The 14,514-nt window shown below is 38.5% G+C and overlaps 1 protein-coding gene and 1 long non-coding RNA gene across 2 annotated transcripts in view; one reads left to right on the top strand and one right to left on the bottom strand.

The window, feature by feature from the left end:
* frem2a (FRAS1 related extracellular matrix 2a) overlaps nt 1–14,514 on the top strand; it is a 77,359-nt gene that overhangs the window by 5,228 nt on the left and 57,617 nt on the right. Inside the window, exon 2 of the mRNA XM_085420731.1 lies at nt 2,623–2,712. Within this exon, the coding sequence (XP_085276857.1) occupies nt 2,623–2,712 (90 nt within the window). The remainder of the gene's footprint in view (nt 1–2,622; nt 2,713–14,514) is intronic.
* LOC146660720 (uncharacterized) lies at nt 4,219–8,440 on the bottom strand. The gene is made up of 5 exons (XR_014913553.1): nt 8,351–8,440; nt 7,586–7,651; nt 7,080–7,235; nt 6,535–6,627; nt 4,219–6,238 (listed from the first exon to the last, which is right to left on the bottom strand). It is a non-coding gene; the product is annotated as an uncharacterized LOC146660720 (long non-coding RNA).

Genomic DNA, 14,514 nt, shown 5'->3' with positions numbered 1-14,514 from the left:
CAAACAGCACTGATTTTGTTTAGTAATCAGTCAGATCTAATAACCAGAATGCTCATTCCACTCTATGAGAAAAGTCTATCAGTTATTATTTTTTGCAAGAAAAATTACCTCTGCATGCCTGTCCTTGAAAATGTAATCATATATGTTTAAATACAAGATCGTTCTGAGAAGCAAAGTGTTAGACATCAAAATTCCTTGCAAATGTGTAAGTTTTGATTAATTTTTCCAGCCCACCAAAGACTTTAATTTATGGAGTAATAATTATTCAAACGTGTGACAAGTACAGGCCTGGGAATTTCAATAGTTAATTTGTGCGCCTGATTTAGATGTGCCTTGCTCATCAAATCATAATTAGCAGAGCAAAGTTAGAGGCTGATGTTTCGCACAAATGTCTTGTAGACAGTTAGGGATGAATAATTTATTATTTCTGCATCTCTGGGGAAATGTTCACATCTGATGTTCTCTACAGTGGTCTGTTAAATGAAGCAGGACAGAAGTAGGGGGATCGTGTGAAAAGGTCAGCGCGGAGCTTCGAGTGACAGGATGGCATTTGAGTTGCAGCACATTCTGATAGTTTGACCAGGGTCAAGTCAATTTGAAAGAATTTGTTGAAACGCAGAGAGCTCTCACCAAAATGCATTTTTACACCAACACGCAGAGCACACTGTGCCGCTTTAAATGTTTGAACACATTTCTTTTGCATTTGTGCACATTCGGTGACTGATATTACAGGCGGGGATTCAAGACAACAATGCCGTTGATTGAGGTTCAAAGCGATGCAATCAATGCCGTATTTCATATCACGCTGAGGCAATTAGAGCAACAAGTAAGGAAATCCACCTGCTTATGACACAGCTTGGCTTAAGCTCATACGTGGTGTGAGAACACAGTGCCAAAAAAAAAGCAGCACTTGAGCCTGCAGGAGATGGACACTTCTGACAACCACTGTGAGGATTGCAGTCGTTGGAAAAAAATAAAGGGCATAGATGAGACAAGAGTGCAGTGGGGATGAGAAACAAAGGGCAGTAGAGGGGCAAGAGAGAGCAAGTAAAGTGGAGGAGAGTGCAAAAGAGGCAAGAGAAGAGGAGGGGTGGGGGATGTGTGGGTGACATGAGAGAAATAACGAATGAGGGAAGGGGTGTGAGAGATTGAGTGAGAGAGAGAGAGAGAGCAAACAGGCTCGTCAGAAGAATCAGTCAGGTGAAAGAGACAATCCCTCGCTCTTTATTTACTCATCCTATTTCCAGGGCACATCCCGTGAGGCTTTCTTTTTAAATATTTAATGAACAATGTGCCCCTAGTTCACAGTGTTGACTTTGTATTTGTAAGGCCCTCAGGTTCAAGTATGTGCCACAGAGAGGATCCTTCTCAGGCTGCACCTCCCGTTCGATTAGATTCGACACTCAATAATCTGAAAAACATGAGCAGCAATCTGGAAGCGAACAAAGTCTTTGCATCACATGAAAGGTATATTTTTTGTCATGTTCGGCACAAGAGAAGCAGACTTAAGCTTCGTCCCAGGCAGGAGTCGGGGGTTTATACTTTTATGAACCTCCTTCCTCTGACATCTATTATTAAAGGAGGTGGTTTGAAGGGGCAAAGCCCTTTCACAGTCTTGATGATTTTTCTGTACTGTAATGGGTGTTTGCAGAGACTGGTGGGAAAAAGAAATGTAGGCAGAGCCCTGTAATTCAGAAAAGTTGGAAAAACAGGTGTGTCTGTGTGCCTGCTGAAACTCCTGGTTTTAACATTCTTGCCTTGTCTGTCATTAAAAAAGATCCACTGTCACCTGGTTTTCAGCGCTGATGAAACACCGAGTTGGCCGTTTCTGGGTTTAAATGTATTCTGTTGCTTTAGCTTGAGCTCTTTTGGATTTGAGGTTGCGGCCTTATCGTCCTGGATTACGGATGCATGACTTTCAGAATGCTTTCTCTGGTGGAAAATTGTTCATGCTGAGTACTGATAAGGAACTGAATCAGTGTGATACTAGAGACCTGCTGTTACTGTAGCTGATATAGTACTGGAGCGGGACAGCTTCCATCTTTGAGCAATTATTTGACAGAGAGAGTGTTTGAACAAGCCATAATGCAACTTCAAAGTGTGTTTGAGGCTATTTCTGTAGTCAGCATGAAACACAACATGAAGGGCCTTTTTTTACACTCTTAAAATGCAAATTTTATTTACTAAATATGTATTTAAAAAAAAAATCTTGACAAGGACAGATCTCTGCACGATGAAATTAGTACTTTTGGCCATCACCTTGCTTTAAGTTGGAGCAAACTGATATTGTTTATCGTGCATCGTCTCACATTCACTTCACAGCGCAAGACATGACTTTAAAATGGAAAGCAGGCTACAGTGGCACTCATTTGCATTCTATAATTACTTATATTTTTTTTAAAAAATTCTGTTTGCTTATCATCTTGATTTTTGTTTTTTGCCCTTTGTTGGATTTCAGGTGACTGAGTTTTATTCTGTTTGCACAAACTTTCAGTTCACTGTGCTTTTATTTCCAGATCTAATTTTCACACCTGATTTGACACTTCAAAGTTTCACGAAAGAAGAATTCATAAAAAGAAAATATATATTTTTTAAAAAACTAAAGTTACTTTTCTGTTGCAGCCGATATCGATGGCCTGAGCGTCTGCTATGTGTTGCGGAGTGGAGAAAACGCTACGTCTGATGTCTTCCATTTCTCTGTTGAGGATAATGGTAAGAGTTCACCTTCTTTTATATTTGCATTTATTTGTCTGTCAGTATTACTCCTCTTTGCTCTGAGTTTCTACAATAGCTGTCCGGCTAAAAAACAAACAAAAAAAAAAAACTACTTAACCATTCAGTATTTCAGAATTGAGATCTACAAGTCACCTGTCAAGCATTTTTATTCTAACCCAGACTGAGATCAGTTATATAATTTTGCAAATTGTTCCCAGCAGATTTTATAAACAGATCAGTGAAGTTTATTTTTGCTCTGATTGCATTTGATTCAGGATTTGCCCATAAAATAATCTGCCATTCAGAGCGGCCTCGTAGAATATCAATTCTGACAAATCTGCATAGGCCAGCAGAGGTGTTCAGCCTGTAACTGTGTACTGCTGCATTCTATTAACTTACCAGGGAACTGATTAGATGTCCAGGGTCACTGGAGATAGAAAACTCTTTAAGGTGTGAAGATCATTTTTACAGTTCATCGAGTTAATGAGACTGACTGTGTAATTTGTAAATATGACAGGATATGCCAAGCAGTATTAGTGCATATTTTATCTTGAATGCAAGAAAATTTCTCATGAGTTTTTTGACAGAACAGAAGATTAACAATGTGTATTTAAAATAAACACTGACATAAGGTGGTTTCATGCAGAGTCTCCGTTTATGTACAGTTTTTATAAAGCGATGAACATTTTAGTTTGAAGAAATAACTGCTTGCTTTTATTTTACATGTGACGACATTGGCAAATATTACCTCCTTTCTATTTTGGTTCAAACCAACATTACATGCATAATAACTGCCAATTGGGGCCCAATTTGCACATGAAATTAACACGTACAATTCACCATATCTTATGCTATATGCATCTCTCCAATGTGCATTAATTTAGCATCCTTTTATGAAGGCAGCTGCTAATTAAGTAATCAGCAGATGCCAAAAATCTCAGTGAGGGAGGAAGAGCTTAAGATGCAGTTGAATTTATTTAAGACTAAATCTAAGAAGAAACCTCATAATACTGAGTATATATGCTCATTATTGAATAAAAATTTGCACAGGAAAAAATATTTGAAAATGTGCTCTGCATGAAAAAACTGCTGCAGAAACATACACGAGTAGAATCATTCCAAACAATCCCTCTACACTCAAAAAAATGAAACGTTGACTTTAATTAAAATTATTTTGTCAACAGGTTCCACGAAATTGAATTATGTTAGTTTAAAGCAAAAATCTTTAGTTCATCTAATTTAAAAAAACTACTTAAGATTAACAAGACATATTTAAGACTAACTAAATCAAGTTATGTTGTATGAACATAGATGATATATTTTCAGGTTAGATAGTTTAGATTAGTTACTTCAACACATTTCTTATTTGTGGCAGTAAAATGTTAAATTTAAGTTAGATTAATTCAAATATTATATTTTCAGCCACCTTGTGCTTTATTAATTAGTTTTACATAAATCTATTTTGTCAACAGGTTCCACACAAATGAATTAAGTACATCCAACTTATTTTTTTAAATTTATTTTATTGCCAACACATTCAGTGAGCATTTGTGTAAACCCAGTCCAAAATAAAACACAACAGCTCATTAGGGTTAGTAATTAACAGTATGTAGACAGATGCAACATCAAGACTTTAAATTAAATGTCTGTATCTACCAGAAATAGAAGAAAAAAAAAAAACGCATTGAAGATCACATAACACATTAATAAGATGACACTTGAGTTATGCACATGTGATGCTAGTAAGGTCTGTGAGTGTTTTTTTCTTTTAGTGTCTAAAATGGATAGCAAAGTTGCTATTTGCAATGATTGCTTAGGGTCAGTCCAGTAACACAATGCCAATGAAGTGCTTTCCTTTAACAATGCAAAGTGAAGTGTCCACCTCAACAGCCACAATTTAAAAAAAATTTATGTAACAACAACAACAATAATAATAATAATAATAATAATAATAATAATAAATAGTCCACTGATATTAGCAATCAAAGAAAATTACATCACCATCCCAAATAAAACTTTAACAAAACATGCCAACATTATGGTCTAACAATAAAACAGCTTGTCAGCGTTCAGTTTTTTTGCAACAGCACAGCAGTAACCATTTAACACTCGCCACTGTCAACATTTATTTTACCAGTGTTTGGGCAAAAAACTTCAGATGGAAACATTTTAACATGGAAACAATTGTTCGTCTTTAAAAGTCCACAAAATATACATTCATCCTGCATTCCCAACTTGGATGATCTGATATCCTCGTGTTGGTGTTGTTCCCAGACCATCATGAAAATGTTGTTCCAGGTTCAACATTGCAAGTGACCAATCACATTGTTGTGACGTTATTCTATTCCAAGCCATTCGTGCATTTATGAAATTCCAATGTTGCAAGGACAATATCAATTCTGCTTACTGTTTATTAAAGGGTTACGGTTAGGGTTAGGGTCAGTTGATCGGCGGACAGAGGCGGTTTCACGCAGCTTAAGTACAGTTTTTTGTTTTACGCCGGTTTTTCCCGAAGTCGCAAAAGTATGACGTCACAACATTCTGATTGGTCACTTGCAATGTTGATCCTGGAACAACATTTAGTATGATGATCTGGGAACAACACCAACACGAGGATATCAGATCAACCTCCTAACTTACCCTTATTTTTAGTATGTATTGCAATTACCTTTACAATGCACACAATGTAACACAAACTGAATATGAACATATTTCCACCTCATAACAATATGCCTTGAACGCTAATATACACACCACCCTTCAACATTTCTGGTGCAGTATCATCTCTCAATTAAATCCTTTAAATCTCAATACTTTTGATTGTCTCTTAGCTTTCAGTCTTGAGGTTAACTGAGATTCAGTGCATATATCCCACCCATTAAGAGTGCACATGCAGAGGCCAGGTCTTCCAGGTCATGCAGGACACACTAGATGGTTATACCCACTGTAGGGTAATTTCCAATAAACCAAGTTCAAAAAAGAAGAGTCTATGGCTGACGCGTGTTCCTGGTTTCCAAAAGAAATGCTTCCAGTTGCATTATGATTTGAAGACTGTTTATTTATTACAAACGGAAGATGTAACAATGAACTCCTTCCTAAAAAGCATGAAAGTTCCAAAAAATAGCAGTTATCCAGAACTAGCTGTGCACACGGTCAGAAAACCGTGAGACTCCTAACCTCTCTGTCCATGCTCCTCCCCTTCCCTCTCACACAGGGTTTCATGCTACTATTGCACTTACATAATTAAAGTGAGAGGTACCCCCTTTTAGGTTCCAATCCCAAAACAGTGACTTAAAATTACTTTATGTAAACACATATATTTTCACATTTATTAATCCTGAAAAGATGACTTATGTAATGAATCTATGAATTATAAAACAAACATGAACTCAATCGTAAATAAAAATATAAAGCAGACGTCTGGCGCTTACACCCACATCGGCTGGAGGAGTGCTGGCATCAGCTCTTTCGATGGTAAAGATAGCAAGGGTAATTTGTTCCAGCTCCCTCTGAACAGCTGTAGCTTAGACACAAAACATAGAAAAATGGCATCCAGTTTTAAAAAAAGAAAGAAAAAGGGCCAAAGCTACCCTTTAATGACGTAAACACAATATTAGGAACATGCACCCCAGTGCGCCACTATTTTAGACTACAGATTCAACGATAAATATAAATAGTTTGGGTATACAAGAAGATTTCCCAAAACATTTAAACAGGTTCCATGCAAATTACAACAACAACAACATTACAACATGCAACAACATTAGTTATTCAAAATTTGGTTTAATACAGATAAAAAACTAAACTAAAATTACCAACCAATTATTCTTTGAAGAGGATGCTTGGGTCTTCATTCAGGTAAAAAGGTAGTGCCCTGAGGACACACTCCCTCCCCTTTTCAATGGTTTCCTTCTGTAGAGAGTGGCAGAGATACAGGAAGAGAAAACAGATATACTTTAGGATGACAGAAACTCACATTATACGCAAAATGAATGACATATCCACTGCACAGATAGACATGTACACAAGACCAACTAATCATCACATGGACATGAATAGTTAACCTGTTGGGCAGGGTTTCCACCACATTAGATATGTCCATAATGGAGCTAAAGACAAACTAATACATCATCTTTTTTGCATTCAAAACATAACATAAAAACATTCACTTCTGGTTTAACCTAAATCAAGGGATCAGATTTTACATATGTTTAGGTAATTTAAATTTTCCAACGTTTTGAGTACCAAACTTTGTCTTGCTTAATATAAATGTAAGTGCACTGTGCAGCTACCATACACTAGCTGTTTAAATTTGAAAATGATCTTATTAGCCATAATATTTTGCTACCAACAGAATAACGCACCTGTGTGGCTGGGGCCAAAGTTTGTCTAATTTTCTTCCCTGCAACGCCTCCTTTTTTCTTGAAGACTTTTATGAGCTGGTCAGTGTATTGGTCAAGTTGTGTAAAAAGCCTTGGAACATGTGCAGCAGTAGTAATCCTCACATATTCTGCTTCCACCTGAAAATATGTCAACAAACACAACATACTGTACTGTAAATATACATACTATATGTACACATATACAAACTAAAACTAATGTAGTAAGACCTCATTAAAGCTATAATTTTAACACAAACATTTACACAAAATGCTAATGGAGCCATTACAGCTTTTATTGTTATTTATCAAGTTCCAAAAAATATTGATCACAGCTGATCTGAAAAGAATTTCATGCCTCAGGCCCTTGAACTGCAACCTTTACCATGGTTCAGATGTGGAGAAGAAATAACAGGGGCATGGGATGGGTCACAAAAGAAAACTTAACTTATAAAACAGTTTTGTTTTCAAAAGTATAACAGTTCACATACCACATACAAGCTCAGCAATACCACATACACCACATCAGTATAGGAGGGAGCAGGTAAAGGCAGGATCTGAGATTTATAAAGAAAAAAAAATAATTAATTCCTTAATTTCAAGAAGCAAATTATTGTTTGAATTACAACTAAATAAAATACTACTCAGAAGAAAAGCAAGAGATTGACACTGCCATGTGCTAACTTTCTATAGAAGCAATTATCACCAGGTCTGTCGACCTCCATTGTCTGTCCACTCTTATGTCTTGAATAATTTTATTAAAAAAATTAAGTGTGTACTTTCACAAACTGTAATTTATAACTACATTGATATGTATAACTCCGCTAGGAAACATGCTGTATTTACAGACCATTTTTACATAATACAGATTACTGATAGAGCAGAACAATGGTGTCACAGTGGCTTTCGCTCTTGACTTTTTGGATTTTAAATGTCACTTTATGCTATCCTTGCTATCCTATTCGATATTTCCGACTCTCGGATTACAGAAAAGGAATCCCAAGAAAGCAAATGGAAAAATAACCCCTTGAAAGAATAACCCCATGAACCCCTGTAGCTAATCCCTTAATAAAACAAAAAACAATAAAAATGTTTCTTACACAGTCCACAAAATAAGCATGTCCAGGACCCAGTAAAACTAATGTAAAACAAGCACACGCAAACGATATAACATGTCTAGTAAGACAAACGCAAAATATAACCATGCTGGACATATAGATACTACACAACATAGTCAAAGAAAAAAGTGGTCTTACCTCTCAAAGAAACAGCAGCTTGGCGCCAAAACAGCCTTTTTCAGTTAAATTTGAAGTCTTGCGCATGAGCAGGCACAAGCCGTGAAACCTTCTTGTTCTGCGCGGTTTCATTACAACTGTTTTTGCATTACTGCCACCTTGTGGATATACAAGGTATATCGATCCTAATTGACTTAACTTAAATGTTATGCGATCAAGTAGCACATTAGTATTATGTACGTTGAATAATAGACACAATTACGTAGACTTGATTAGAAAAACATATGTTAACTTAACAAAAACATATATTTTAAGTAAAATGAAAATAAATAATTAATATACACTGAACAATCCACCTCATTCATTTTTTTGAGTGTAAGTGGGATATATTGAAAATACCAAAATTTATGCAAAAGATTTGCAGTCCCCGTCTTGTTTGAAGCATTTTCTTCTTCTTTTTTTATGTCTTCAAATACAATATACATGTGTGTGAATGAAAGAGAGTGAGGTTTAACAGCACAGCTGCAAGGAGTACAGGTAATGCATGTGGAAGAGTTTAAATATCTTGGGTCAGCCAGACAAAGCAACAGACAATGCACATGAGGGGTGAAGAAGAGAGTGCAGGAGGGGTGGAGTGAGTGGAAACGAGTGTCAGGGCTGATTTGTTACAGAAAGATAGCAGCAAGAGTGAAAGGGAAGGTTTACAAGATGGTAGCAAGACCTGCTATGATGTATGGTTTGGAAATGGTGGTGGTGACAAAAAGACAGGAGGCTCAGCTAGAGATGGGTGAGTTTAAGATGCTGAGGTTTTCATTGGGGGTGACCAGAATGGACAGGATCAGAAATGAGTGGATAGCTCAGGTTGGCTGCTTTGGAGACAAAGTTAGAGAGGTAAGGCTGGGATTGTTTGGACATATGGAAAGGAGGGATAGTGGGCTTACTGGACAAAGGATGCTAAAGATGGAGCTACCCGGCAGGAGGAAAAGAGAAAAATCACAGAGAAGGATGTAGAGAAGCAGGATATGCAGAAGGTTGTGTGTCAAAGGAGGATTCTTATGATAGGGTGAGATGGAGGCAGAGGAGCTGCTCTGGTGAGCCCTAAAGTTCAAAGTTACGTATCACTACAACCAAAATAAAGGGGTCTGTAAAGCAAAGCAGTATGTTAATAAATAAATAAGAACATGGGATGGTGGAGTCCTATCATAAAATATAATGCAAACTTTCTTCAGCAGCTGTCTTCACGATGTGATCATAGTGTGGTTTAAGCTGTTTTAAAACAGTCAGATAACTGGACTACAAGTTTAGTCATTGTTGGCTTTGTTTCTTTACATCTGTCTTCTTTAAATAATGCAATGCACTGATCACCTTGTCTTGTACCGAGACACATAATTGAGGTTAACGTACAGTATTACAAATACAGCACCAATTTTGTGTAAGTGATGTAGTTTCTGTTGCAGTGGCCATTTCATTTCATTTTATTACAAATCTACAGATTTTTTAAAACACTAGTTTTACGCTGAGCTTATAAAAAGTTAAAAAGTTTTCCTGGAGCAGAACTCATCCATCCAGAATAAATCAACACAACGCCCTGCTTTTAATGTACAGTACACACACACACACACACACACACACACACACACACACACACACACACACACACACAGGTGTATCTGTTTTATATTAACACATTTGAAACAAGGTGCAGCTGACACCACCGCTCAGTCCATCTGTTCATTTTCCTCCTCTATGATCAGGCACGACAATACAACACAATACATTAAAGACTACTCACTCATGTAGCGTCTTTAAAGATTACCAACACAGCTTCTCTGTGAATTACAAGATTATGTACAAGAGTATGTATCATTGAGGACTGAGTTAATACAGTACTGTGCAAAAATCTTAAACCTCCTTCATTTCTTCATATTTTACTAGAAAAATTGGAAACCAGGTGCAGCAATTTAAGCATGTGAAAACATGCCGTACATGAAAAAACAGTATATAATACAAAACTAGAGCACATCTCTAATGAACTTTAAAGTCAATATTTAATATGACAAGCTTTATTCTTCAGTACAGCCTGAACTCTCTTAGATCAGCTTTCTTTACTTTCTTTTAGTCTTCAGGAATAGCTCTGCAGGCTTCGTGAAGGACATTCAGAGCTCTTCTTTGGGTGGGCCAAGCTCTGAGGAGGCCATTACTTATAAACCCCAACACACTGCCAGGGCTTTTACTGCATTGACAGCATGTCTGGAAACATGTTGAAAAATTAGGCTGTTGCCAATCATATTTCAAATGGTTATCATAAATACAGTGGTGTGAAAAAGTGTTTGCCCCCTTCCTGATTTCCTATTTTTTGTGTGTTTGTGACACTTAAATGTTTCAGATCAAACAAATTTAAATATTAGACAGAGATTACACAAGTAAACACAAAATGCAGTTTCTAAATGAAGGTGTTTATTATTAAGGGGAAACAAATCCAAACCTACATGGCCCTGTGTGAATAAATACCTCCCCCCCCCCCCCCCCCCCCCCCAAACCTAATAACAGGTAGGCCCATGTACCTGAAACATAAGAACGTAAGAACTTAACATAAGAACTTAACTGAAATCAAGCGTTTGTGATCACTGGCAATGAGACTTTAAAGCCCTGTGGAGGAATTTTGACTCACTCATCTTTGCAGAATTGTTGTATTTCAGCCACACTGGAGCATTTTCAGAATCAGAATCAGAATCAGAATACTTTATTGATCCCTGGGGGAAATTATTTTTTGTTACAGTGCTCCATTTTAAACCAACATTAAGACAAGACAGACAATACGCTAACTAAGAATAGTACAATATATACATATATATACATACATACATACATAAGTCACTTATAAATAAATATTTGGAAAAGAAACATGTGTAGTTGTAGCAGCAAACAGTGTGTTAAGTGGATGCGTTGTACAGGGAGATGGCCACAGGCAGGAATGATTTCCTGTGTCGTTCAGTGGTGCTTTTCGGTAATCTCAGTCTCTCGCTGAACGAGCTCCTGTGACTGACCAGCATGTCATGGAGTGGGTGGGAGGTGTTATCCAACATTGTCTTTATCTTGGACAGCATCCGCCTCTCCGACACCACCTTGAGGGAGTCCAGCTCCATCCCCACAACATTGCTGGCCTTACGGATCAGTTTATTAAGTCTGTTGGCATCTGCGACCCTCAGCCTGCTCCCCCAGCATGCAACAGCATAGAGGATCGCACTGGCCACCACAGACTCATAGAAAATCCTCAGCATTTTCTGGCAGATGTTGAAGGACCTCAGTCGCCTCAAAAAATAGAGACGACTCTGGCCCTTCCTGTAAAGTGCTGTGGTGTTTTTAGCCCAGTCCAGTTTATTGTCAATGTGTACTCCAAGGTATTTATAGTCCTCCACAATGTCAACACTGACCCCCTGGATTGAAACAAGGGGTCAAGTGTTTCCTGGTCTTCCTGAAGTCCACGATCAGTTCCTTGGTCTTTGCCACGTTGAGCTGCAGATGATTCTGCTCACACCATGTGACAAAGGAGTCGACCACAGCCCGGTACTCTGTCTCATCATCCCTGCTGATGCATCCAACCACCGCAGAGTCATCAGAAAACTTCTGAAGATGGCAGGTCTCTGTGCAGTGGCTGAAGTCTGTGGTGTAGAGGGTGAAGAGGAAGGGGGAGAGGACAGTCCCCTGTGGTGCCCCTGTGTTGCTAATCACCTTGTCAGACACACACTGTGGGAGACGTACATATTGTGGTCTTCCTGTCAGGTAATCAACAATCCAGGACACCAGAGAAGCATCCACCTGCATCGCTGCTAACTTATCACCCAGGAGGGTCGGCCTGATGGTGTTGAAAGCACTGGAAAAGTCAAAAAACATGACCCTCACAGTGCTCGCCGGCTGGTCCAGATGGGTGTAGACACGATTGAGCAGGTAGATGATGGCGTCCTCTGTTCCGAGACGAGGCTGATAAGCGAACTGAAGGGGATCCAGATGTGGTCTTACTATGGGTCGCAGCTGGTCCAGGATGAGCCTTTCCAGGGTCTTCATGATGTGGGAGGTCAGTGCCACGGGCCTGTAATCCTGGGGGCCACTGGGACGAGGCGTCTTTGGTACAGGGACGAGGCATGATGTCTTCCACATCACCGGGACCCTCTGCAGACTCAGACTCAGCATAAACAGTTTATGAAAGACTCCACACAGCTGGGGGGCACAGGCCTTGAGGACAAGGGGACTCACTCCGTCTGGTCCAGCAGACTTGCCTGAGTGAAGTCTCCTCATTTGCATCTCGAGCCTGAACTGCCTTTTTAAAGTCCTGCCACAGCATCTCAATTGGATTCAGGTCAATCCTCCTGATTAGGCCACTCCAAAGTCTTCATCTTTCTTTGGCAATTCTTGCTGGTGTGTTTTGGATTATTGTCTTGATGCAGAATCCAAGTGCTCTTCACCTTGAGGTCACGCCTCAGTTTTGCTAGAAACTGAGGCGAGCCTTTATGTTCCTTTTGGTCACCATTGGAACTCTGCCATGCAGGCCGCTTTTGCCCACTCTTTTTCTTATGGTGGGGTCATGAACACTGACCTTAACTGAGGCAAGTGACCAAAGCGGATGGGTCTTTTGTGACCTCTTAGATGAGCCATCGCTGTGCTATAGAGTAATTTTGTTTTTCTTAGGACATTCAGAGGTGGATTTGTTTTGGATCATTGTCCTGCTGCAGAACCCAAGTCATGACCTCAACCTGAAGGTTGAGCTGACTCTCACTGTGGTTCGCTGGAGTCCCAAAGCTTTAGAAATGGTTTTATAGCCTTTTCCTTGGATCGCGGCATGATGTCTGGCTTTTGAGGGTCTTTCGGTCTTTTCCTCTCTGCCAGGCAGGTCCCATTTAAGGGATTTCTTGGTTAAGAACAGGTGTGGCAATAATCAGACATAGGTGTGTCTAGAGAAATTGATTTCAGCTTTTCAAAGATGTGATACACCACAGTTAATTGACGTTTTGTGTTTACTTGTGTTATCTTTTTCTAAATTTTAATTTTGTTTGATGATCCAAAACATTGAAGTGTGACAAACATGTATAAAAATGGGAAATCAGGAAGGGGGCAAACACTTTTTCACACTACATATCAATTTTGACTAAACACCCCTGGTTAAAATGCAACCCTCGATCATGACAGAGATTCCACTGTGTCGTATGCAGACACTCACTGCTGTACCTCTCTTCTGTCCTCTTCTAAACACACTGATGAACATTTAAGAATGACTTCTTGACAACCAACCTTTCACTAAGACCACAGATTTCTGAAGAGCCTTCACTGAACAGTAGACCAATCAATCAAAGGATCTGATGCATCTCTCAGATCCTGTTTTGTCACATTTTATTTCCTGTTAAGGACATGGCTTTCACATACTGTTCATCTGCAATAGATGATTTTATTTTTATTTTTGATCTGCCACTTTTGTCCAGCTTTTAGTTTTCTCAATCTTTTATGGACAGACCCTACACCATGCTGAGATATGCCGTTTGCACCTAATGGCTCTTTGGGAATCACCTTGTTGGTGAAAAATACAATTTTATTCCTGTCAAATGGTGTTATCTTTGCAAGAAAAGGAAATGGGAACAAATTATGTGTTTTTGTGACAGGCTGCTAGTAACAAAGTGCTTAAAGACACATTTTCAAATTGTTTGTTTGCAAAGTTGTCTGTTATGTGTAGACACAACATTGGTTCAGCCCTTGTCTTATGTACCTTTTTTGTGCTTGATTGATTCACAGATCAGTGTTAACAAAAAGAAAAACACTCCTGGAGTGGACTAAAAATGAAAGCAGCATATATCCAAAGAAAAACCTTCAGAAAGGAGACTAAAATTACAGGAAGCGCTGGAAGCAAAGTATAAAGAAATAAGGGATGGCTTAAGTCATTTGCACAGTACTATATAATGTCTTTTTTAAATATATCACATTTGGCCAAACATATATTCTTTGGTTGAATAAATTATAACAGTCCTGTTCATACAATCTGCAAAACAACTCAAGAACGAATTCCTGCATCGTACATTTTTGGACTAACTACATGAACTATTGGTTTTGGGAATTCCATTCAGGCCCCATTTTTCAGTCTTTTTCATACTCTGGTTCTAATGCACTTTAAAGAAAGTGCTAATGCGTAAAAGAGTAAC

Source organism: Rhamphochromis longiceps, linkage group LG10 (genome assembly GCF_057381845.1).
Source record: "Rhamphochromis longiceps isolate RC_006_pf linkage group LG10, R_longiceps_female_GT1.1, whole genome shotgun sequence".
Lineage (NCBI taxonomy): Eukaryota > Metazoa > Chordata > Actinopteri > Cichliformes > Cichlidae > Rhamphochromis > Rhamphochromis longiceps.
Note: the sequence above shows the minus strand (reverse complement) of the source record. Positions and strands in the feature narration are given on the sequence as shown.